A 25,145-nucleotide genomic window follows, 5' to 3' on the forward strand; every position below is an offset into this window, starting at 1 on the left:
CCTTAAATGACATTTTAGGAACTGCAAGCTAGACCGTGCTTCAAAGTAGGGATGCCAAAGAAGAGGGCAAGGCATGTCATCTTGTTGGTTTTACCACAATTGATTTGATACACAAGCATAATTGAATACTTAAACAACTTTAGTTCTATTTAAATTTTATTTGGTGCTTATTTAATGGTAGGTCAGCTATATTCTAAGTATTTCTTACAAATAAGTACTAAATATCAACTCTCTGTCATATCTTTGGTTGTTTTGGTTTTGTTTTGGGTTTTTTTTTTGCCAACCTTTTAAATACATTCAAAGCATCAAGCAGATAATAAAGTTTAAATTCAGCATTTTTCCTCTGCACTACTGATAAAAACATATTATTTTACTTTAGATAGGAAGAAAGTAGTCACTTGCAGAATCTACCTGTTTTGTTTTGTTTTGTTTTCCTGTCAGCCTTCACCTTCCATTATGGTTATTATTCTACAAAAGGTCTTGGATTCCATTTAAATTCAAATTTTTTCCAACTCAGAACTTCATTTTAAACCCACATTTTGAATAACTTATTATGGCTTAATTAGCTTCCAAAGAGGTTTGCTGACACCTTAAATATTCTTTATTGGTTCATATAGCATAAATATTAAGTTTATTATATTATAATAATAATGTTACAGGTATGTATGACCTTAAATATCATTGTTTCATTTGGTTATTGGTTAAAAAAACCCAGTAAGGGATTGTAGGGTTGGGGGCTGGCAGAAAATAATCATACATTAAATCTAAAGTCATTAAGAAATATTTCACTCATTTACTAAGAATTCAATTTTTTAAGCTTACTAAGAATTCTAAAAGATAAAGTGGCACGTTAAGGTTCATAAAGCACTTTCCTACCAGTAACCACCTCTGAGGCAAGTAGTATGTCATTATCTTCAGTATACAAATGAGAAACTGAGTTTCAGAAAGGTTTGCAAGTAAGAATTAGAAGTTGACCCTAAGTCCAGCATTCTTTCCACACCACCATTCTACTACATTAGTCATGTGAGTTTAAATTCTTGGCCCACAAATAAAAATATTGGAAACTACACTTATCTTTTATAAATTGCAAAAAGAAGAACAAATTACTCTATAAAATATTTAATGAACATTTATGTAAGAGGAATTATTTTCTATTCCATGTCAGAGTCTAACAAAAATATAGTCATCAGGGGGCAGCTGGGTAGCTCAGTGGAGTGAGAGTCAGGCCTAGAGACAGGAGGTCCTAGGTTCAAACCCAGCCTCAGCCACTTCCCAGCTGTGTGACCCTGGGCAAGTCACTTGACCCCCATTGCCCACCCTTACCAATCTTCAACCTATGAGACAATACACCGAAATACAAGGGTTAAAAAAAAAATATATAGTCATCACAGGTAAGCTGTGCCAAGATATAACCTTAATAAAAACTAGAGTAACTCTATACCTATCCAGCTTAAATCAGGTTTAAGGAACTTTGACTTATTCTTAAAAATCAAGATATCCAGAGAGAAGCACTATAGCAAAGTAGAGAGAGAGAGCGCCAACCTCTGAGTTTCAACTTCTACCTCTAACATACCAATAGTGTGAACCAGGATAGGTCATTTCATCTCTTAGTGCCTCAGGCAACTCTTTAAAACTATCTCTTTCAGAGCATTTGCTGATTTGCATTAATAAAGGAAGCATCCTCACTAGGAGAACCTCCATCAATCAAATCATAGGTCTAGTCTAAAAATAAAGCTGGTCATGGTAGGAACATGTGTTCCATTTTTGAGTGGGATGAGGAGTGAAAGAGTACTGATCTACCTAAATTTGTCTCCAAGGTAGTTAGAGACTTGGTGGGTTTTTTTTAAGCCTTTTACCTTCCATCTTTGAATCAATACTGTGTATTGGTTCCAAAGCAGAAGAGTAGTTAGGCCTAGGCAATGAGGGTTAAATGGCTTACCCAGGGTCACACAGCAAAGAATTGTCTGAGGCCAAATTTGAACCCAGAACTCCCATTTCTTGGCCTGGCTCTCAAACCCCTCAGCCACCTTGCTGCCCTGTGATTAGAGGTTATCATCATTTTTTTCTCCAGGTAATATGAACTGAAAATCAAAACTTATGTGATCATTTAACCTAATATCCTAGCCTTGATTCATATTCTGAACATTCTAATTTCCCCAAATGCCTTTTTTTTTTTAACCCTTACCTTCCAACTTGGAGTCAATACTGTATATTGCTCCAAGGCAGAAGAGTGGTAAGGGTAGGCAATGGGGGTCAAGTGACTTGCCCAGGGTCACACAGCTGGGAAGTGTTTGAGGCCAGATTTGAACCTAGGACCTCCCATCTCTAGGCCTGGATCTCAATCCACTGAGCGACCCCTCTCAAATGCCTTTTGAAGTTTATAGTATGTGCTATTTTCTCACATTTGGTCTTTTAGTTCTAAATGGTCCTCTTTAGCACTATTAAACATTTTCTATATTTTAAAATTGTCTTTTTTTTATTTGCTAGGAGAATAAAAAATAAACATTTCTTTTTTCTTTATTGTAATAATTTTTAAATTATCTAAGTATGGATAAACATGGAAAATCAAATTTTTGCTTGTATTTATAAATATATTTAAGTTCTGTTATCTAATGTAAAAATCCCTCAATTTTAACCAAATTATAACTTCCATTTTAAGCTTGATTAGTAGATTCAGTTAAGTGAGATAAAATCTTGTAGAAAATTGAACAATATTTCTTTTGAGTTAGTTATTTTTCACATCATATGTCTATCAAGTCTTTTCTCTGAAGAAATTGCATGTTTTTTATTGGTTTTGTGGTTAAGCGCTAATTTCCTGATCCATTTCAGAGACATCTTTCAGGGACCAAATCACATTTATCTACAACATAGTGAGGGAACTTATAAATTCTTCAAAGAAAAGTGTTAAAGGAATGTTAAGTGGTCTTCTTTCCTTTAAAGTATATTAGTGTGGCCCTACTTATTATTGATTTGGAGATTATTCAGTAAAAACATTTCTTGCTGAAAAGCCATTAAAAATTTAGACTTTAGCAATGTCTTATTTCTCCTACTCTGATTTCAAGTGCTTAATGACAAGAGAAAAGGACTCATCTACCAGCATGATCCTTGGTTCTTAAGTAGGTATAATTGAAATTATTAAAGTTCATTATATTAGTAGTTTTTAACAATTGGTTTTTCTAGTGCTGTTCTCACATTGTATCTTTCAGTGCTTAACAAAGTTAAAAGTTTTGTCATGGTAACAAAAGTGGAAATGATAAAAATAGAATACTATCTATTCCATTAATGTAATCCAAATGAGTAGTCAATTCAAATAGTCATATTTTGTTTCCATTTATGGAAAAAATTCTCCATGAGAGGCAATGTCTAACTTAATCTGTTCTGTTTGCATGTTTGGTGTGTATTATAAATATACAAACTGCTCTGAGCTTCAAATTAGAGAATTTTAGTGCTACAAGAGACCTGAGAGATCATTCAGTCCAAATCCTTATCTTCCAAATTACAAAATGAAGCTCTAGAAAGATTAAATGACTCTCCCAAGGGTATTAAATAATAGTGGCAGTTCCAGGATTGTGTAGAACCTGTTTTCTCCCTGGCTCCCAGCTTAGTTTTTTTTTTCCTTCTACTGCACTGCATTGCATCAAAGAAAGTCTATCAAGCAGTGAATGGCCCCAAAGCTAGGGGAGACTTTTTGATGCTGCATTTGATGGACTTCTCTTGCTTTTAACTTTTGACTCTATTTTTAACCTGTCTGAACATTTAGAAATCCTCCAAACAGTCACGGAAATCTCCAGCAGATGAAGACGACAAGGACTGCAAAGAAGATGAAAATAAGAGCGGTTCTGAGGCTGGGGATGCAGGCAATGACACAAGAAACACATCTTCAGACTTGCAGAAAACCAGTGAAGGGGTAATTCTATGCTTCTTCTACTTTCTTTTTATTACATTAGAAATCCTTTTGCTCAAGAATCAGGGCCCTTCTGTCAGTGGTATTCCTACCAGCAGCAAAATCTAAAAGAAAAATTTTGCACAATAAATATTCTGAGAGCAGAAATTAGCCTAGTGGGAGCTGCACAAGGTGATTGGAAATTGGCACGTATTTATATGTTGTTTTTTTTTCCTTAAAGGAAGGTGTAACACCTTTCAAAGATTTGTTGAAATTTGATAAGTACCACTTGACGTCTTACAGCAGTATTTCTGTTCATTAAATTAAATTTCAATCAATTAAATTTTTAGTAGTATCATTGATAAAGCATTATGACCTATTCTTCTTTCTCAGAATTTATCATTCATAGTATACCTGGAGACAGGTTTTATCCACAGTATCTTTTTGGAATGTATATGAAACTCACGCTAATTTCCAAAGTCACAAAGAGTTCCACCTTTGTTGGAATATTACTGAGAAGGAAAATTTGTTCATGGAAATTTTCCAGCTGTCTGTCCTATTGTTCTGTCTTGCAAGATTAGTTGGTAACCATTTTAAAACAGTAAGATTAATTGGCCATGAGATGGCACTATTTGCATATTCCCCAAATATAGGACCATACATTACTGTGCCACACAGTTTATTATTAACACAATACTATTAAGTTCTAATTTCAGTTGAGCTCTTTCCCAGACTTAATTTAGCAGAGCAGATGTATTTCAGTAGGGCAGAAAAGGTTTTCAGGCTAATATATTTCATAATACAATTATAGAAAAAGGCAGAACTTTGCAATCTTAGTGCTCTTTTCTCAGAAAATGGCTTGAAGAAACTGGCACACATAAAATGGAAAAGTGCCATATTTTGGAGTAGCCCTGAAAATATTGGGGGATTAGGTTTATATTTTTTTAAGTGTTCCCAAGTTTTCTCTCAGAAATAAAATATAAAATATGGCAGAGCTGCAAATGATGAGAGTGTATTGCAGAACTGTACTTATGCTTCAGTAACTCCTGCATATTCTGGAGAAAATAAATGGTCCTTTGATAATTTTGAACTTTGCACAAAAAGGTTTTTAAATTTTAAGAACCTTGCGATCTAGGAAAGCTTAAACTTTGAATTCTGCATGAGCCTTAGTTTTTGTTGTTGTGGCTGTGGTTGTTGTTTTGTATCTTGATTCTTCTAAGCAGAAGTTTGAACTTCCTTGAATCTTTAGTAACTTATGTAAATTAGGTTGCTGAAGATGTCCGCTGAGCTGTCTTTCACCTACCTGATTTTTATAGAACTCATATATAGCAAGTTTATATAGTGGGTAAAAAGCATAGTTTTATTTGGTCTTACCTGGAACAGACACTGAGATATTTGGAAGAGTATTTAGACATGCAGTAATGTGAAAAACCTTGTGTTCTATCCATTCCTTTGGTTGGAGGCAGCTTCATGGCACAATGCATAATGTTGGAGTTGGAGGCAAGAAGAACTGAGTTTGTGTCGGTCACACTAGTTGTGTGATCCTGAGCAAGTTATGTAACCTCATTGTGTCTCAGTTTCTTCATCTGTAAAATGATGATGGTGATAGCACCTACCTCCCAGGGCTGTCATGAGGATTAAATGCAATAACATATGTCAAATGCTTTAAAAATCTTAGAACATGCTATAAATGCTGGTTGTTATTATTGATTTCTTAGAATATATTAATCCCATTCTTTCTATAAATCATTCAGGAAATTGGCAGCTCTCATTAAATATATTCTATTCATTCTACTCTGTAGTGCTTCCTGACAGAAGGTTTTATAACTTTTCTAATGGAAGGAATGAATCATAAGAGAACTTTTCATTGTACCTAAGGTGTTGGTTCCATATGGAATCACGTTCCTTAGATGTGAGTGGAGCCATGGCAAAGTACCTGGAATATGTGCATGAATTTGCCCTATGTACTATGCAATAGCTGCAGAACAGCTAGTACATACCATTGTGTATACCAGGGATACCATTGATGGTAGTCTTGGCCCGGGATGCAAAGGACCTGAGCCCAGATCAGATTTTTCTGTATAAGACTGTTGACTGGCAAGATACATACCACAAACAGAATTCTCTCTTTCTCCACAGTAAATGCTGACAAAGCTGTCTCTTTATAGTAGCTTTCACATGGTTTTCCAAATGTCAAATAGTTTTTTAGCATAAGTAAGGAACAGAGACTTTACATTATTCCAGTTGTCAATAGTTTCTTTTGAAAGAGAAAGAGAAAAAAAGAGCACTTACAATATATTGATAACCACATTAACTGGATGTTCCAGCTCATGGTTGGGTTAACCCATGCTGATAAGAGGTTCTCAGCACTGCATATTGTAGAGTTCTTGAGTATAAGGCCTTTTGACTAGAGGAGCTATAGTGATGGTGTACCAAGTCAAATGGATGGAGAAAATCATTCAATCAACCAATCTACAAATATGTGTTAAGGGCTATCTATGTACCAGGTTCTGGGGATACAAATACAAATACCCTATTCCCAAGGAGCTCACATCCTAATGAGAGAGACAACAAATACATATAAAAATATAGAGAGAGCATAAATAAAATGCTAATATATGCAAAGTACCTAAATGCAAAGTTGTTTGAAAGGGAGGAGAATTGGTAAAAGCTTAATTCAGAAATTTGTTCTTGAGCTGCATCCTTTTTTTAGTTGAAAAGTCCAGTCATAAAATTTTTATTCCACTGACATCAACTTAACAATTATGCTTGGATTATTCATGAAAATTTCATAAGACATTAAACAAAGCTAGGCATCATCTCGAGTTATTTTCCTGTTAACTGTTTTTACAGCACATGCATGTTAGAAAAGTATCAAACAAATCAGGAAAGCAAAAAAAAAAAACCAAACCTTAAAAAAAGTTAAATACATGAGTTTATTGTTTTGCTGCTGAGCTTGATATATGGTGATTTTTCTGAATATCAAGCAATTCATTTTTACTGCATCTTGTACTTTGCTCTTGTTGCCTAAACTCGTTTAAATAGAAATAAAATGAGTATAGCAAAAATAATGAAAATGAATGGTAGGTAACTTTACAAATGATGGAATGTGAACTGTTTCTGCCCTTCTCCAAAATAAATTGGGCTAAAACTTTGCTCTAAGGAACACATTTGCTACTGCAGTCATAGAGGTATGATTATGCACATCGAGGTTGTATATTCCACAGGTATGTATGGAATAACATGCTATATCAATGAGGCATCGGTTCCTACCACAGCCATGAAGTGCCCACAATAACTACATCTGTGGCAGAAACCACTCATGCCTTCCTCCCAGCCATGAAGGCCAAGATGTAGGCAGTTATCTTTGCTTAGACCGTGGAAGCTGTTTTAACACTGGCTTTGTGCAAACATGTAAAAAGTGTATAAAAATTCCATATCCCCATATTGACTGCCTCAGGTAAAAACAGATGACTCCTCAAATGTTAACCAACTCTACTCTCCTAATTTTAAACATAAAAACCATAAAGGAAATACAGAACTCCCAACATAAGTAACATAAACCTGGAATAAATCATAAACAAAAACTATTTGTGAGCGAGCATGAATGACAAATGGTCTACTGTATAAATTTTAGTAAGGCAGACAGAAGTTGGAAGGATGATGAATTCTCCCCTCCTCCTGCTTCGGCTTCATCTCTTTGGGCTTCTGATGTCTGTAACGTCAAATAGCCTCTCAGTAATTGCATTATTAGTGTGCTATCTTCATATGATTCTTCACTTAATGTATCAAATCAGGTTCAGCGATAGCTCCATCAAATGCTCTTTTCAAGGGAGCAGTCTTTCTCTGGAGAGTTCAAGATCAAATTCCCTGACTTATAGGATGTTTTGGTGACATCTCCTTTTTGCTGATTTCAAGTGTGTCTTGATATTCTTGTTGGAATTGATTTACTATTCCTTTTTTGTCATCATCGGTAACCTCAACCAAATAATAGTGGTGTTCTCCTTTCACTTTCAAATAGAAAACTTATCTTTCTACTTTTGAAGCAATAGGAATCAAGAATTTTTCCAGTATAGACAGTATATCATTGCAGATATCTCTTAGTTACATCTCAGCTTCTCTATATTCTCCGGCCATCTGCTGTTTTTTTTTTTTCTTAGCACCTTCTGTCTTTTGCTCAATACTTGAAACAATTCTCTGAAGTGTCTGTCAGGCTCCTCTCTACAACATTTTTGTAAGCAACAAAGAGAAGATTCTTCTCTTCATTAGGTAATTGAGCTCCTTGCTCAGTTTCAGACTTCCTGCAGGCGTTAACAGTATACATGGACTTGATGAGAAACCCTAGTGTCATCCACAAAGAGGAAATTCTAAGCCCTTAACTAAGTAAAAGTAATCCTTTTTGTATATCCATACACCATTTTTGCTTAGAGCAAGGTATTCCTCTGTTCCATTCTAGAAAGTAGAAAGATGGGAATAAATGTTAATATAGGTAAAGCTGTTAAAAGGTAGCAATATGTTCAGAAATCCTCTCTTAATCTCTAACAATACAAGTTTAGTAACAGAAGCCAGTATATAATCCTTTTTTTTTTAAACACCCTTACCTTCCATCTCAGAATCAACAGTGTGTATTGGTTCCAAGGCAGAAGAGTGGTAAGGGCTAGGAAGTGGGGGTTAAGTGACTCACCCAGAGTCACACAACTGGGAAGTGTCTGAGGCCAGATTTGAATCCAATACCTACTATCTCTAGGCTTAGCTTTCAATCTACTGTGCCACCTAGCTGCCCCCTATATTTTTTTAGATTTTGTTTTCTTTCTTATTTGTTCATTTTTAAACATTTTTTTAATTTGGGGTTCCCAAATCTCTCATTCCCAACAGCCCCTCCCCTACCCACTGAGAAAGCAAGCAGTATCATACTCATTAAACATGTGAAGTCATGCAAAGCCCATTTCTATATTAGCCTTTTGCAAAAGAGGAAAAAAATAAAGTAAGAAACATATGCTTCAGTATTCACCCATAATTTCTCTCTCTGGAAGTGAATAGCATTTTCCATCACAAATCTTTGGAAATGTCATGGATCAGTGTTTTGATCAGAGTTGCTAAGTCTTTTGCAGTTGATTATCATTGTTTACAATGATCTCCTAGTTCAGCTTACTTTTTTTAACATCAGTCCATGTAAATATTCCCAGGTTTTTCTGAAACCGTCTCCTTCATCATTTCTTATAGCACAATAGTATGTCATCACATTCATATGCCACAACTTATTCAGCTCTTCTCCAAATGATGAGCATCTCCACAATTTCCAGTTCTTTTCCACCACAAAAAGAGCTGCTATAAATATTTTTGTGCATATAGGACCTTTTTCTTTACCTCTGATCTCTTTGGGGGGGGGAGGAAACCTAGTAGAAGTATTACTGGGTCAAAGGGTATGCACAGTTTTATACTTCTTTGTGCATGTTCCAAATTGCTCTCCAAAATAGTTGAACTAGTTCACAAATCCATCATGGTGCATTAGCATACCTATTTTTCCACGTCCAGCATTTATTATTTTCCTTTTCTGTCATGTTAGCTAATCTGATAGAAATGAAATAGTACCTCAAATTTGCATTTCTCTAATTATTAGTGAGTAGGAGCATTTTTTCATATATGACTTATCTTGATAATTTTGGTTTCTTCTGAAAACTGCCTAGTCATATCTTTTGGCCCTTTGTCAGTTGGGGAATGGCTCATATTTTTATAAGTTTGGCTTAATTCTCAATATATTTGAGAAATGAAGCTTTTGTTAGAGAAATTTATAGTAAAGTTCCCCGCCTACCCCAGTTTCCTGCTTTCCTTCTAATTTTGGCTACAGTGGTTTTGTTTATGCAAAATCTTTAATTTCATGATGTTTTCCTTGTAATCCTCTCTTTCTCTTATTTGGTCATCAGCTCTTCCTTTATCCATAGATATGACAGGTAAACTTTTCTATGCTCCCTTCATTTGCTTATGATGGCCCCATTTATGTCTGAATCATGTATCCTTTTTGAGCTTATCTTGGTATACAGAAATTGCTTCGTTTCTGCCAAATTGCTGTCCAGTTTTCTCAGCAATTTTTGTCACATGGTGAACTCTTGCCCCAACAGGTTATATTGTTGAGTTAATCACACACTAGATCAGGGCACTGTGTACCTAGTCTATTCCATCCAATATATAATCTTCAAAAATTCCACCTTTGAAGTAGTTCTGCATAGTTTAGGCTTTGTGTAATTCTATAACTATCCCAGCTGTGATAACAACCATTTTGATTCAGACCATACCATCATTCCCTCTGGCCAAGAGTGAGAATGGAGCTCTCAACAGAGTGGTGGCTAGACTAACTGGGTGCCACGAGTCCCTGGTAAGTCATATCACTCTTGGATCTAGCCTACTTTTGTACTTCACTAGCACAGAAAATAAAATGTTGTAATAACCACCTGGATTGTTTGGTGGCTAAAAGATAGGGAATCTTACAATCTATCAAGGAATACACCCTAAAGTCAATTTCTTTTTTACTCATTCTAGCCCTAAATTGCTTATAGAAGAGAAATAACCTACATCCAACTGAAGAAATGTGGCAGGAACCTCTGAGTAGAACTTAACTAGTTTGAAGCTATAGACAAATCTCAGTATCATTTGCTTGTCAAAGAAAGGGCCAGAATCAGAGAGAGGGCTTAAATCCCTGAGCAGAGTGAAGGGTCTGTATCCATTGGCACCCCCAAAGAGCCCCTCAACTCCAGAGATGGCAACAATAAAGAGAAGTTCTTGTTCCAGAGAGCATAATAAGGGTCAGAGACATGATATAGAGCAGCAAATATGGATCTACCTCAAACAACCGGGACTTGTACAAACAGTGCTGGTCTAATGTGAAGGAAGTTAATCCTCTAGCAACCCCAAGAATAGTTCTTTTTTCAGTGAAGCCTAAATCATAAGGTTACTAAGAAAGGTACTACACCTGTTGGTGTTGAGCCCTATAGCCCACAGGTCTCTAAGGGGTTTTCCTAGCTCTGTAGCAACTCTAAATTGCTCTCCCTTTGGAGATTGATTTTTGAAATCTTGTTTTTGCTTCTGGTTTAAAAAAATTTTCTAGGCTATTTGTTAGTTCTTGATTAAAAAAAAATTTTGAGGGGGGATTGTGGCAGATCCTTATAAGCACTAATCCAGGGATGAACCTAGATAAATACTGTAGTTATATGGTGAGGGTAGGGTGGGATTTCGGCTTAAGCACTAGAGCATCCCAAGTTATGAGAAGTCTATATCATTTTAAGGATTATTGATTTGGTTACAAATCAGCATTTACAAATTATGATGAAGCACTATGAAAAGGAATTTATACATAACTGTGGCCTCCTTAGGAGTTATAAAGTATTGGGAAAGGCATTTAGGAAATAGAACATTTTATCAGGTACAATAAGCTACCAGACTCCGGGAAAGGTTTCTCTGTGGTTTCCAGAAAAGTATCCTCAATTTGGCCTGTAGTCCTCTGGGTCCAGAAGAACTTCAGGATGATATTTAGTGACTGAAAAAATTAACTAGGGGGAAGATTTAGTGGATATGACCAAGAATAGCAGTATTAATCCAGCAGGACTAAAGAAGAAAACCTTTGCTGTGATTTTCTGTGTCCTGTATGAACAGATGCTCTGCCATAGATATTTATTTGATGGCTCATTGATAACTCATTGAAGATGATTAATAGAATCTTGGCATTTGAAGATATTTTGTATGTGATACAGACCTGCACTATAGCCTAGGACTTATGTTTTTAAAAAAAAGGAGCAGTCAGAAAACTAAAAATGGGGAGTAGAACTGAACATGGATAGACACAAAATCTGTGAGATCTGCTCTTCATGGAGAGATTTGGATCCTTGGTAAAACAAATGAAATCTTACACATTTACACAACTCCCAAGGGAGCCTCCAATCCTCCAGAAAGACAGCTATGGAGAGGCAGTATTAGAAGCTCTTGGATAAAGAAACAATGAAGGTCTTGGAATGTTAACAATATGGCCTTAGGAGAGAAAGGAATCTCAGAGCCCAACAGATAACAGTAGCCAGGTAGAGTGGTAGAGTGATGAGTTTCCAGAGAGAGAAAGGGGGAGGCTTTACACCAAGGAGAAATAAACATGAGTATTGCCTTCCATTAGGAGTGAGTTGGTTGTCCAAGAGAAAGAAGCTCCAAATGGTCTTTCCTTCTAGATCAGTCTCAAGCACCAAAGGTGCTATAATTCTGGAGTACTATCATAGGTCTCCCAAGCCAAGGTGGGACTTATGGAAGGTTACAATTTCTGTACTGTATAATGTGCTCTGCTGGGTGCACTTTGTTTTTTGCATTTTCTGTGGAGTGAAATAAAAACTATATTGGATATGTATTGCTAACCTGAGTGCTTACTTGGAAAGTTTTTATCTTTTATGTAGAGACCTCTATATGAACCAAATTGTGTATTTTTCTAAGAGTTGGAGTCAAAAAGTGATTTTATAGGCGTCCCCCATGATTAAACCATATCTTTGTAAACTCAGAGCTGAGGTTAGGGGTTAGAGGTTACACAAACAATTATAATATTTTAAATTCTTTCACTTTGGAGAATTTTGCAACAGCATTTTAATCACTTCTATTTTCATCTATTCTTTTAGTTAAACAAATTATTTTGAAGAAAAATGTATAGTTAATTGATGATTAGAATAAATTTCATTGCATTTCCATCTCATTTCTAATTAGGCAATATTAAATTAAGACTTTATCATAGACAAAAATAGCAAATACATCTGCTTGTTTGTAAAAGTAGCTGAAAAAATTAATACCAACAACCATTTTGGTAGCTCTGCCATGTCTAAATCCATAATTCTCAGTGAATTATGTGTGATACTATAGGGAAAAAAATGATTAGAATTCCTTTCTCCATAGCTATTTTAGACCCTACAGGAGAAGATAGCCTATCAGTTGATTATCAGTTGTCTTTTTTCTGCTTCATGCTCACTCTGATGAGAAGGCAGTATCTGATCTTAAGACCCAGCTAAATTCATCAATTTAGCCTTTATACTTTTCATAACATTGATGTGTAAGACTAGCATAGTATTTTGAAATGTACAAAACACCTTCCCTCATAACAATCTTGTGAAAGTATTAAAGTATTATTTTCCTCATTTTGTGGGTGAGGAAACTGAAGCTCAGAGACATTAGTGATTTGTCCATGATCACATAGCCAATAAATGTGAGTGGTGTCTTGAATCCAAGTCCTGTGCTATTTCCATTATATCATGCTGCCTCCTTCTCAATAACACTTTCCATTCATATAGTATTTATGTAAAACACTTCACACACATTGCCACACTCAATTATCACAACAACCCATTAAGATTGGCAAGCTGGTTGTCATTCCTATATTGCAGATTCTAATAGTAAAGCTCTGAGAGCTTAAATTATCTGCTCGGCGTCATGCAACTAGTGTAGAATAAGGATTAGAACTCAGATCTCCTCACTTTCATTCCTGGGTACACTCTGCCTTATTACAATGTCACCCAAGCAAAATTACACTATTCATTAGGTTTTTTGAGATGTATTTACTACTTGTGAAACTTTGCTAATTGAAAGTAACTAAATAAGTTCAAGTTAAATTCAGTAGGAAATTTATCCTAGCAATATTTCAGTGTTATTCCCACTTAGATGTACTGAAATTATATTGGTACAGTTCTTTAAAGGAAATCATTAGAAGCTTTGGTTGGTATAATGATTTTACTAAGATCAGAGTTTGTTTTTGAGATTTATGTTTGAATTGAATTTCTCTGAATTTGCTATGCATTCTGTATATTGGTAGTTTTTGATTGAAAGTAAAGTACTATACTGTATTTATAAAAATAAAGTCTTATGAATGAAAAGAATAAGATAGTTTTTTGAAAAAATTAATCAGAGAAAAAAATATATTCTCATCTAATTCCAAATCCAAGTATTAGATATATTTCAAATGACCATTTTATAATGTATTCACAAGGCCCACATTTTTAATTATATAATATTTCAATTTGTACTAAATATAGCATTCTTTACATTATTTGGGAAAACTAGTGAAAAATACTTTTTGATGCCTTTTGTAATTCCCAAATTCCACAAATAGGTAAAATAGTATTCAGAAAAACATTTAGTTTTTCCATGTTAAAAATGTGATTTACTATGGGGGTGGGGGAGTGGAAGGGGAGAGAAAGAGCATGAATCATATAACCATGGAAAGGTTTTCTTAATTAATATCAATAAAAAAAAGATCAAAAAAAGAAAAATGTGATTTAGAAAACATTAATTTAATGTTTACATTTAGTTTTCACCCATGCTACCTTACTTGTGGTCTTCATGGCATCTAGATATAAGAACAAACAAGTAAAATGAGGAGACCTTTAAGATCCCTTCCAGCTCTAAATCTATTTTCTTTATTTTTCTGGTTGAGATAATTGCTTATGTCACCTAATTGGTGGAAGAACCAGAATATGAATTCAGTTATCCCAATTCTTGAGTCAAAACCTCTGACTAGAATATGAATTCAGTTATTTCAGCTTCTGAGTTAAGTCGTCTTTCTAACTGACCATCTGTAGATACTTTAGTTAAAAGGATAAATTTAGCAAAATTCTCAACTAGCTTCTGTCTTTTAGAAATTATGGAGAGATCATTAGTTAACTTTTTGGTTAAATGTCCATCTTGCACATCTAAATGATAAAGTACATTGTATTTCTGCTTTAAATAAAGGTAGATTTTTCTGATTTTCAAAATAGTAAATTATAAACAACAACTAGGTGTTTATGAGATTGCAGCTATTTCATTTCCTATAAATTTTTTTCTATCTATAATCTCTCTGACATAAATTATATTACTACTTTGGCCCATATAGATCCTAATTATACTCCATCTCCAATAGGGTATGAATCACCCTTAGGAGTCTATTTGATAATCAATGAGCAAAAGAGCGGGGAAGATTGAGAAAGTGAAGGAGTCATAACTAGTCTCTCATTTGTCAGCCCCAAAATAAACACTGCCCACTGCAGGCAACCCATTATATAAGTCAATAAGACTACTCTATGTATATTTCCCCTTTAATTTTAAATAAATTAACATTATTATATATCTAACTAGTAGTTAAGAAATAGTGACGTGCCTAATATTATGTAATGAGTCAGTGGAAAAGATTTTCATCTTTATATTCTACTATACACATAAGTATTATTAAAGAATATTAGTGCAAAGATGTATTTATTCAGTAATAGATTCACAGTAATAATTTTAAATCATAAAATGCAGTAGTAAGATTTTTTAAATCCAAAACATCTTCAATTTTTACAATAATTGGTCATGTATTAAGACAGAGATTTTGCAAGTAAATGTAAGGTAACAGAAATAGTAAATACATCATTTACAAATAGAAGCTTAATGATGAAATCATAAGTAGCAAGAGGGTCAAAAAATAAATCATAGAAACAATAATTTATGCAAAAGGCAATGATAATGACAAAACAACATACCAAAAATTCTGGGATAGACATAGCTAAAGCAATCCTTCCTAGAAAAATTATATCCCCCCCAAACTATAAATTAACAAAACGAAAAAGACAATTAATTAACTAAATATACATCTACAAAAGTAGAAACCCAACCAACCACCAAAACCAAAAAAGCAAAGATTGAAAACTAGAGGAAAAATAATTGGAAATTAAAAAACAAAACTAGAGAAATTATAATCAAAACTAAGGTCTGGTTCTTTGAAAAGATTTACCAAACTGGTAAGCCTTTAGCCAAACTGCTTAAAAAGAAGAGGACAGAAAACTAAATCAACAAAAGAGCAAATGTTGAAATCACAACAAAACAGAACAGATAAAAATAATCTACTATACACAATTATATGCTAACAAAACTGAGAACACAAAAGAAATAGAGGATTACCTTTGAATCTATAAAATACCCAAATTAACAAAGTACCATATGGAAATATTAAATAATCTAATCAGAAAAGAAAATAGAATTAGTAATATAGGAACTACCAAAGCTGGTAAGGAAGAGGAAACTCCCAATTGTTATGCAATTACAGGAGAATTATAGAAAAAGTTTTAACACAATAAATACCAGTTCTATATAAATTTTCTCAAAATTTAATAAAGAAAGCAATCTACCAAATCCCTTTTATGAGATGAATATAATCCTAATATCTAAACCAGGGAAAGACAAAAAAAATGGACCAATATTATTAATGAATATCAATTTAAATTTTAAAAATAAAACTCTACTATCTACAGCAATTTATTTAAGAAATCATTCATTGTTACCAGTCTGCTTTAATTCTAGTGTCTTTAAAAAAACAAAAAACAAAAAAAAACCTTACCTTCCATCTTAGAATCAATACCATGTATTGGTTCCAAGGAAGAAGAGTAGTAAGGGCTAGGCAATGGGGGTTAAGTGACTTACCCAGGGTCACACAGCTAGGAAGTGTCTGAGACCAGATTTGAACCTAGGACCTCCTGTCTCTAGGCCTGGTGCTCAATCCACTGAGCCACCCAGCAGCTCCTTAGGGGTCTTTTTTTCTGTTAATTTTTCCCCAATTTATCATGTATGTAGTTTGTACATGGTTGTTTGTATGTTATCTCCCTCATTATACTTTGAGCTCCTTGAGAGAAGAGTCTTTTTCCTTTCTCTGAGAAAGTTTTCCCACAGGATATAGAGCCTGTAATGACCCTTAAAGAAGCTAATGATTTTAAGAGTTGGATGTGAGAGAGAAGTACATCCTAGACTCTTTATACAAGAGTAATCTGTGAAAACATAAAGGTGGGAGATGGAAAGGTGAGCTCAGGAAACTGTAAGTTTATCAGTTTGATTGTTAATTAAATTGGAAGGGAACAATGTAAAATATATATCAAGAAAAGTAGAGTGGAGCCAGAATGTAAAGAGCTTTAAATAACAAGCTAAGGAGTTTGTATTCTATCCTGGAGAAAAATGGGAACTAGTGATGATTTTTGAGCAGGGGAGTGATATGGTCAATTTAGTTACTCTAGATCTGGTGGAAAATATCTACAAAATGGTGAAACTATTAAATGGTAATTTTTTTTATAATTCGGAATATTCCTTCAACAAAGGTCTACTTTGCTGGCTCACCATGATGTGGAGAAGAGAAAAAGGCATAGGGCTCTCAAAGGTTACACTGAGAGCAGAACCTTTCTTAGGTTTGACTTTTAATATGGTCTTAGTTATAAACTGGGTGCTATCCAATTAACAGCCTAGTGAAGGGCAGAAAGAGTCATCACCAGGAGGTTATAGAGTTTTTGATTATGTGTCTCAGACTTAGGTAGACCCCTTTGGCAATAACAGTAAGAAAATGGGAGATGCAAGATAGAGGGTACCAAAAATCATACAGTTTTCAACTGCTAAAAACATTAACTGTCCTTCATTACCAGTTTATTTATTTACTGCTATAAGACTTGATCATATCCATACTGATATTTTTGCTGTGGAAGGAAAATTAGACAAGGTAAAATTCTTGAAGTTAAATAAGAGCATGATCCAAATGATCTCCTTAGATGGGCAAATGCAAGAGTGATGGAGTTGGTTTCATTGTGTTTCCAAAGGCAAGAACAAACATCAAGAGCTCCTGGTTCATCTCACCTTGCAGTTATCACAGTGAGCATGTAAACAGATTACAATGAAGATAATTGCATTCTAATCATCATCATCATTTTCTTTTTCTTTTTTAAAAATATATTTTATTTCCCCAATTACATTTAATAACAATTTTCAACATACATTTTCTGAAAGTATAAGGTCCAAATTGTCCTGCTCTCTCCCTCCCTCCCCTCCACCATCTTGGAGATGGAAAGCAATTTGATCTAGATTATATATCTATTATCATGCAAAATGTACTTCCATATTGGTCATTGTTATAAAAGACTACTCAAATAAAATCAGAACCCCAAAATAAAACCATAAATTGTAAGGTGGAAAAAGTAGGGTTTGGTTGACTAAATGTTAAAAAGGGGTGGTCGCCAAGGACTTGAATAAATATCAATTTCTAATGAAAAAAACTTCAAGTCAAAATGACTTTTATGATAGTTTATTTACAAATGAGAAGAGAGAGCAAAAGTAAGAAAATCAGAGAGAGGATAAGGTAAGGTAATTAACCTAACACACTAAATAATTTGCTCCAGCCCCTGGCTCAACCCAGGCAGGGGTTAACATTAGCCCTCAGCCAGAGAAGGCTCAGCCTTGGGCCAGTGCTGAGGGCCCAGGCTTTGCTTAGGACTACCGGGGGGNGGTCACAGACTTCCCAACTTGTGAATTAAGTGGTGATATTTACACCTTTGATGATTAAATCTAAGAATGGGCAGGGTAGGTTTAATCTCATTATCGCAAAATAAACTAAGTGAAAAATAGTATGCTTTAGTCTGCATTCTGACTCCAACAGTTCTTTCTTTGGATTTGGATAGCATTCTTTGTCATAAATCCTTCAGAATTGTCCCGGATCATTAGCTGAGAGTAGCTAAGTCTTTCACAGCTGATCATTGGACAATATTGATCAACATCATTTTCAAAGGATGAAATAAAAAGTTTATGAAGAATTAGATAAGATCCTTCAAAGTAACTCTACATTTATCTTGATACTTGGTAACTTCAATTTGAGGGTATACTCAGAGAAGGATCATAGGAACATAGATTTAGAGCTGAAAGCAATCATGGAGTTCAGAGATTATCCTGGACCAGGTTCAAAAAATGAAGGAGGTCAAAGACTGGTAGATTGTCCAGAAAGCAAGAAAACCTCAGATGTTATTATTACCCCAAACAGGCAACCAAGAAGACATTAAGAACCACCAACTCATATGCCTATTTTTTCACCTCTACAAACTTTTTTTTTTGTGAATGCTCTGTATATGTATTGGGCACATACATAATATAAATTAAAAAAGGAATCAGGAAAACTCCTACAGATAACTTTCTATAGCAAATTATTACATCACAATTACATAATTGCGAGGTAGACAAAATAAAATATATGTTGGTTGATGACAAAATGACCTTTTATTTGATAGAACAAAATAACAGCATTACAGACTTTTCTTCAACAAGATTCTTCTCAGTATATGTTAGAATCACATTGGATAAGATGACCAGGCTTGGAGGCATCCTGGATTCAAATCTGACCTCAGACCCTTCCTAGTTGTATGAACCTAGGCACGTCACTTAACCCCCTTACCACTCTTCTGCCTTGCAAATGATATTTAGTATCAGTTCTAAGATAGAAGGTAAGGGTTTAAAAAATAAAAGGTCATAAAATAATCCTTACTAGATAATCCTCCGATCATCATTTCAGTTGAGGCATAAAACAGAAACTTATGCTTGCCAGGTATGTAGATTATCTTGATTCCATGAAAGATATTCTGGAAAAAATACAAAGGGAAAAGGGATTATCTATATCTGGTTTTCTGCATGCTCTTGCAAGCATATTATCTTGTTGATTGTATACATTCATCTTCCTGAATGAAATCCATGGTTTCTCAAAAGGGAATAGTAATCCACAAAGGAAAAACCAAATGGAAGAAAAATGCATATTGCTCAGATTATGATGGGTAGTTGGAAGGATTAGCCGTCTGAGTGTTCTCTGCCCTGGTCAGACCAATCTGGAGTGTTGTGTCCAGATCTGAAAGGTACATTTAGGCATTGGAAAATATCCAGAGGAGGATCATAAGATTGTATATCTAGAACCAAAAGGAACCTTAGAAGTCATCTAGTCCATCTCCCTCATTTTGTAGATGAGGTGAGGGATTTTGCTCAGACTCACACAGCTAGTGTCAAAGGGAGGATTTGAACCCAAATCTCCCTGACTTCTAGTGTGGTGTTCACTACACTCTGCTGCCTAGATAATATCATCAGAGAGAGTTTGAGACCCTTCTATATGAGACTCAGTTGAAGGAACTGGGAATATTTATCACACAGGAGAGGACTTTGTCTCTAAGTATTTGTAAGGGCATGGGGGAAGAAGGATTAGATTTGTTCTGCTTGGCCCCAGAGGCAGAATTAAAAGCCATAAGTGAAAATTGCAGAAAGATAGATTTAGGCTTCATATAAGGAATAATTACAGCTGAGAACATTTTCCTCCAGAAAGTAATGGTTTTCCTTCATTAGAAGTGTCCATATAAAGTTCAGATGGACTCTTTTGGGAACATTAGCAGAGGAATTCCTTTACAGGCATGTGTTGGACTAGATTTCCCCCAAAGTCCCTTCTCTCCTGTGGCACGTGAATCGTGAGTAGGTAGCGCAGATACTCCGTAACCTGGGCCCGCGTTTGAGCAGAATGAAAACAACAGGCTGGATTGCATTTGAAAAACTATAAATGCTTCCTGCCCCCAAAGCCCATCTTTTTAAACTACCATTTTAACTGTATAGTATTCTTTAAGTAATGCTCTAGTGCTACAAACTGTGGGGCGCTGACACAATCCGGAGAAAATGAAGATGGCAGATACTTAGTAGCTATATGACCCCCGAGCAAGTCACTTAACCTCTGTCAGTTTCCTTATCTATAAAATGGGGATAATAATAATTGTTATCTTATCAAGATAAGAGCTCTTATTATTATTAAGAGGAAGGAGTATGTAAATTGATTAGATTATATAGATCATTGAACTACTGAAGTACAAAATAAGCTTGTTTTGAACAGCAATTTTTATTTAACTTACTTGTGAGTATCCATTTCATATTATTTTCTTTTCTGTATGTGAAAGTCACATATGTACAATAAGATTATTCAGTTCATATTTTCATGATCAACTGCTCCCTCTTTATTCTGAATTAGCAATATTTATCACACATGATAGTGTGATGGTGGCACAGAAATAGACCCTTAATTCAGCCATACTTTTCAAAGGTTAAATTTTAAAATGTATAAAGCCTTCATTTGTTCATCATACTTCCACAAGCATGTAAGATCAAAGGATCATAGATTTAGAGCTGGGAGGTCAGTCAGTCAATAAACATTTATTAAACACCTACTGTATGCCAAACACTACGTTAAATTCTGGGGATGTAAAGAAAGGTAAAAGGCAGTTAGTTTCAGGAGGCTCCCGTCTAACAGGGGAGACAATATGAAAAACAGCAATGTCCAAGCAAGCTACATACAGGCTAAAAGGAAAGAAATTAAACTAAAATCACTAGAATGAAGGGAAATTGGAAATGGCTTCCTATAGAAGATGGGATTTTAGCTGGAACTTGAGAGAACCAGGTGGGAGAGCTTTCCACACAGCAGAGAACAGCTGGGGAAAATGCTTGGTGTTGGGAGATGGAGTATCTTGTTCAAGGAACAGCCAAGAGGTCATCTTGACTGCACTGAAGAGGATGTGAGGGTGGGGAGCAAAGGAAGGAGACAAGCTCTGAAGGACTTTGAACACCAACAGGAGGATTTTCTGTTTAATTTTGGAGATGATAGAAATTCTCTGGAGTTTATGGAATAGGGTGGTAACATGGTCAGCCTTGCACTTTAGAAAGGGACCTTAGAGGCCATTAAGTTCAACCCCTCATTTTAGAGATGAAGAAACTGAGACCCAGAGATGCTGAGTGACTTACTCAGAATCACACAGCTATTAACTGTCTGAAGCAGAATTCAAATTCAGGTCTTCATGACCCCAAATGGAATGCTGTATACAGCTACTATACTCATTAGACTTCTCATGGAAAATGCATTATCTTGAGGTAGTTAAGACCACTACTGCTGTCATCTTATGTTGAACTTTAATATTTCCTTAGAAGGCTAAAGGATAATAGGTACCCGGGGATTTTCAGTGCTTCAGTTAAAGATAAAAATGTTAACACCGATCTTTCTTTGCACTGATGTATCCAGACATTTTTTTTTGCTCTTCTCACAAAGTTTTTCAATAGTTATTATTAAATAAGGTGACTGATTAATAATTTATAATTATCTTAAGTCCTCACCAGTGCCTCATTCTTCTATGGAGATGCTCTGGCTTTCAGGAGATACTGCCTTCAGAGCCCAACCTCTGGCAGGTTCTGCTGTTCCAGAAAGGTTTCAAATATGAGTACTGGTGACCCTGTCCACTTTCCAAGAACCAGCCTCAGTCAGTTACTGAGAGAGGTCTATCACCAGTACCCTGGCCACCAAGTGATTAATTTTTGCCATAATAATGCAATTATTTTAATGATCTCATATATATCACCTTCCCTGAAGGAGGAGAATCAATCGTGATGCTCAGAGGCAAACCTCCAAAGTGCCTTTAGGCTTAATCTTGTCTCTACTATTTTTGTTTATTAATAAGTAAGTAGGATTTGTCTGAAAAAAATCCCAGAGTATGGGTGATATTATTTAGTACATTTTTTCCCATGGACCTGGATGAAAGGAACTTCTATGACTCTAAAGGGAAAGGAAATTTTATAACTGTTTTTCCCCCTATTCCTAAGGTTATTTTCAAACTGAAAGATATCATAGGCTGCCATATAATGAAGAACTGGTGATTGAATTAACCACTTAATTGCCCGAGTCCTCCAATTCACTTTTCCCATGAAGACACAGCTGTGGGGAGAGCATGTTAATACTCATGATGAAAAAAACATTCATTTATAACCCCTCTCTAAATAAGTTTCTTATGTTCTGATCAATTGAAGTAAAGTATGCTGGGAAATTATTCAGGTTTTATTAAAATTGTATAAATGAAAGTTACAAACTGGGCAAAAAGAAGAAAGAATCACAGGGAAATATATTTCCCTTCTAAAAGACTGATTTCTAAATTCCGTGTCAGTTCTTGAAAATTTATATTCTAGATTTCCTCCCTTTATTCTTCTTTATTAATTCTATTTTGAAGATCAAGATCTCTATAGTTCTATGGCCTCGACTTTTTTCTCCTGTTTCTTAAAACTATATACGTCTCAGTGATTGTCAAGAATAATGTATATATCCTTCAACTCATTATCTTTCCCACATTATTCTTCAACCCATTACCTTCCCCTCTTCTAAACTTCTCCATTATTGCTGATGCTGCCTTCTGTTTTATCCAGGCTTGCAAGTTCAGTGTTCTCTTCAGCTCCTCCCTTTCACACCCCCGACATATCTGCCCATTGCCAACTCTTGTTTCTGCCTTGACATCTCTCCTGTGTTCCTTTACCCAGGGATGGCTGTAGTTCAGGCCCTCAGTGCCTCTCCTGACCGGAAGTCTCTCTCCTTCCCACCTTCCTATTCTTGCCACACATACTGCATCCAGCCATGTAGGCCTGCTTGTACTTCCTTGACCATGACATGTTGTCTCCCGCTTCCCTGACTGATCCAGTGTTCTCCCCACACCAGGCAGCCTCTGCCCCCCTCTCCTTCTCCAGGGGTTCTCTCCAGTTGCCTTCTGTTCTCTGTTTCTCTGTCTCTCTCTCCCTCTCACTTTCCCTCCCTCCTTCTCTCTGTGTCTGTGTCTCTGTCTGTGTCTCTTTCTCTCCTTCTCTCTCCCTCTCTCCCCCTCCCTCCCTCTCTCTGCCTGTGCAGACGTGTAGACACGCCTTGGTAATACACATGAAGCACACACAGATATCTGTCTCTCGTGCACACCTAGGCATGTCCATGGTGCTGCCCCCTGAGAACGGGAGTTCCTTGCAGGCAGGGGCCCTGGACCTTCCTTTGTATCAGCAGGCTTAGCACATGGGCACATAGCACAGGCCTAATAGGGCCGTGTGTGTTGGGAGGTGACCGTTTGGGGCATCTCACCTTTTTTGTTGATGCTTCTTATCCTTTTTTTGAACCGGAGAATGCAGCTTGTATATCATTTTCTGTTCGAAGCCCAAGTAGTCATTAGAAAGTTCCAGAATTTTAATTACCTTCCCTGAGTCCTGTTCAGTTTTACAGTTCTGTATTAAGTACCTACTCTGGATAAGGCATGAAGAATAGGAAGGCAAAAATCAAACTGAGGTGGGGACAGCTGGATGGCTCAGGGGATAGAGAGCCAAGATTGGTGAAGGGAGGTCCTGGGTTCAAATCTAGCCTCAAATACTTCCTAGCTATGTGACCCTGGGCAAGTCACTTAACCCCCATTGCCTAGCCCTTACCACTCTTCTACCTTGGAATTGATCCTTAGTATCAATTCTTTTTTTAAAAAACCCTTACCTTCCATATTAGAATCAATACTGTGTATTGGTTCTAAGGCAGAAGAGTGGTAAGGGCTGGGTATTGGGGGTTAAGTGACTTGGTCAAGGTCACACAGCTAGGAAGTGTCTGAGGCCAGATTTAAACCCAGGACCTTCTGTTGCTAGACCTGGCTCTCCGTCCATCGAACCACCCAGCTGCCCCCCTTAGTATCAATTAATTCTAAGACAGAAGGTAAGAGTTTTTTAAAAAATCAAACCTGATTCTGCCCTCAAGAAGCTTAATTCCACTGTTGCACTCTAACACTCAAACAATTTGTAACCAAAGTTTTTATTTTTTCCTTTGAAGAGAGACCTTCCTAAATGTTTTATTATGTATTCCTCGACTTGTACTTATTTATGTATATATAAATGAATGTGTGTGTATATATATACATGTATACACACACACATACACACACAGGGAGATATTTCACACAAGCTATTTCCTCTCAGCATTTGTGAGTGTTACAGTAATAGGTATAAACAGCATCTAAAGTCAGGTGTAAATACGGTATTTAGAATCTCACTTTTGTATCATAACAAATTAAACTAATAGCCACCTAATAGTTCGTTTTCTTCTTTTTTACAGACTTAACCAACATAATGAATACTGAATAATAAGGGAAACCACAAGAAGGTTACATGTTTGATTGTCTCGGGTTTGATATGAATCAACACATAATCATTGTTACCATCAATAGTCCCAGTTTGTATGCACATTATTCACATTCCTCTCTGTTGTGTTTGCAAAAAAAAAAAATAAGACATTTTAGTCTTTTCTAAGGGTTTTCAATCCAATTTCTCATTTGGTTGCATGAAGTTGCCCTTAACCGCTGACAGATGATGAAGATTTTTACACGAAGTTGTTCATCTGGATATGTTTTACCAGTAGAAAGGGCAGCCCTTCTCATCCTCCTCCCCCCTCATCCCCACCCTCTCCCACCACTAAATCAAATTCAAATCAGCATTCTTACAAAAGAGGCCAACAGCGGAAGAGTTTAGGAATATTTCCCCTTCAGGAGGGAACATGGAGATGAACTTCTAGAGACAGAAGTGTAAATTACCACAAGGCCATTCTTTTGTTTGTTGATTGGAAACGAAAGCAAAATTGTTCTTGGATTCATGAGGC

The 25,145-nt window shown here is 35.8% G+C and overlaps 1 protein-coding gene and 1 pseudogene across 1 annotated transcript in view; one reads left to right on the forward strand and one right to left on the reverse strand.

Moving 5' to 3' along the window:
- Positions 1–25,134, forward strand: part of HDGFL3 (HDGF like 3) — a 96,502-nt gene extending 71,368 nt beyond the window's left edge. Inside the window, exons 5-6 of the mRNA XM_044660159.1 lie at positions 3,761–3,907; positions 24,606–25,134. Of these exons, the coding sequence (XP_044516094.1) occupies positions 3,761–3,907; positions 24,606–24,611 (153 nt within the window). The 3' untranslated portion in view covers positions 24,612–25,134. The remainder of the gene's footprint in view (positions 1–3,760; positions 3,908–24,605) is intronic.
- On the reverse strand, positions 7,503–8,234 carry LOC123236621 (annotated as a pseudogene).
- Positions 25,135–25,145: the final 11 nt, after the last annotated feature.

The sequence above is a fragment of the Gracilinanus agilis genome, chromosome 2, assembly GCF_016433145.1.
Source record: "Gracilinanus agilis isolate LMUSP501 chromosome 2, AgileGrace, whole genome shotgun sequence".
In the NCBI taxonomy this organism is placed as follows: Eukaryota; Metazoa; Chordata; class Mammalia; order Didelphimorphia; family Didelphidae; genus Gracilinanus; species Gracilinanus agilis.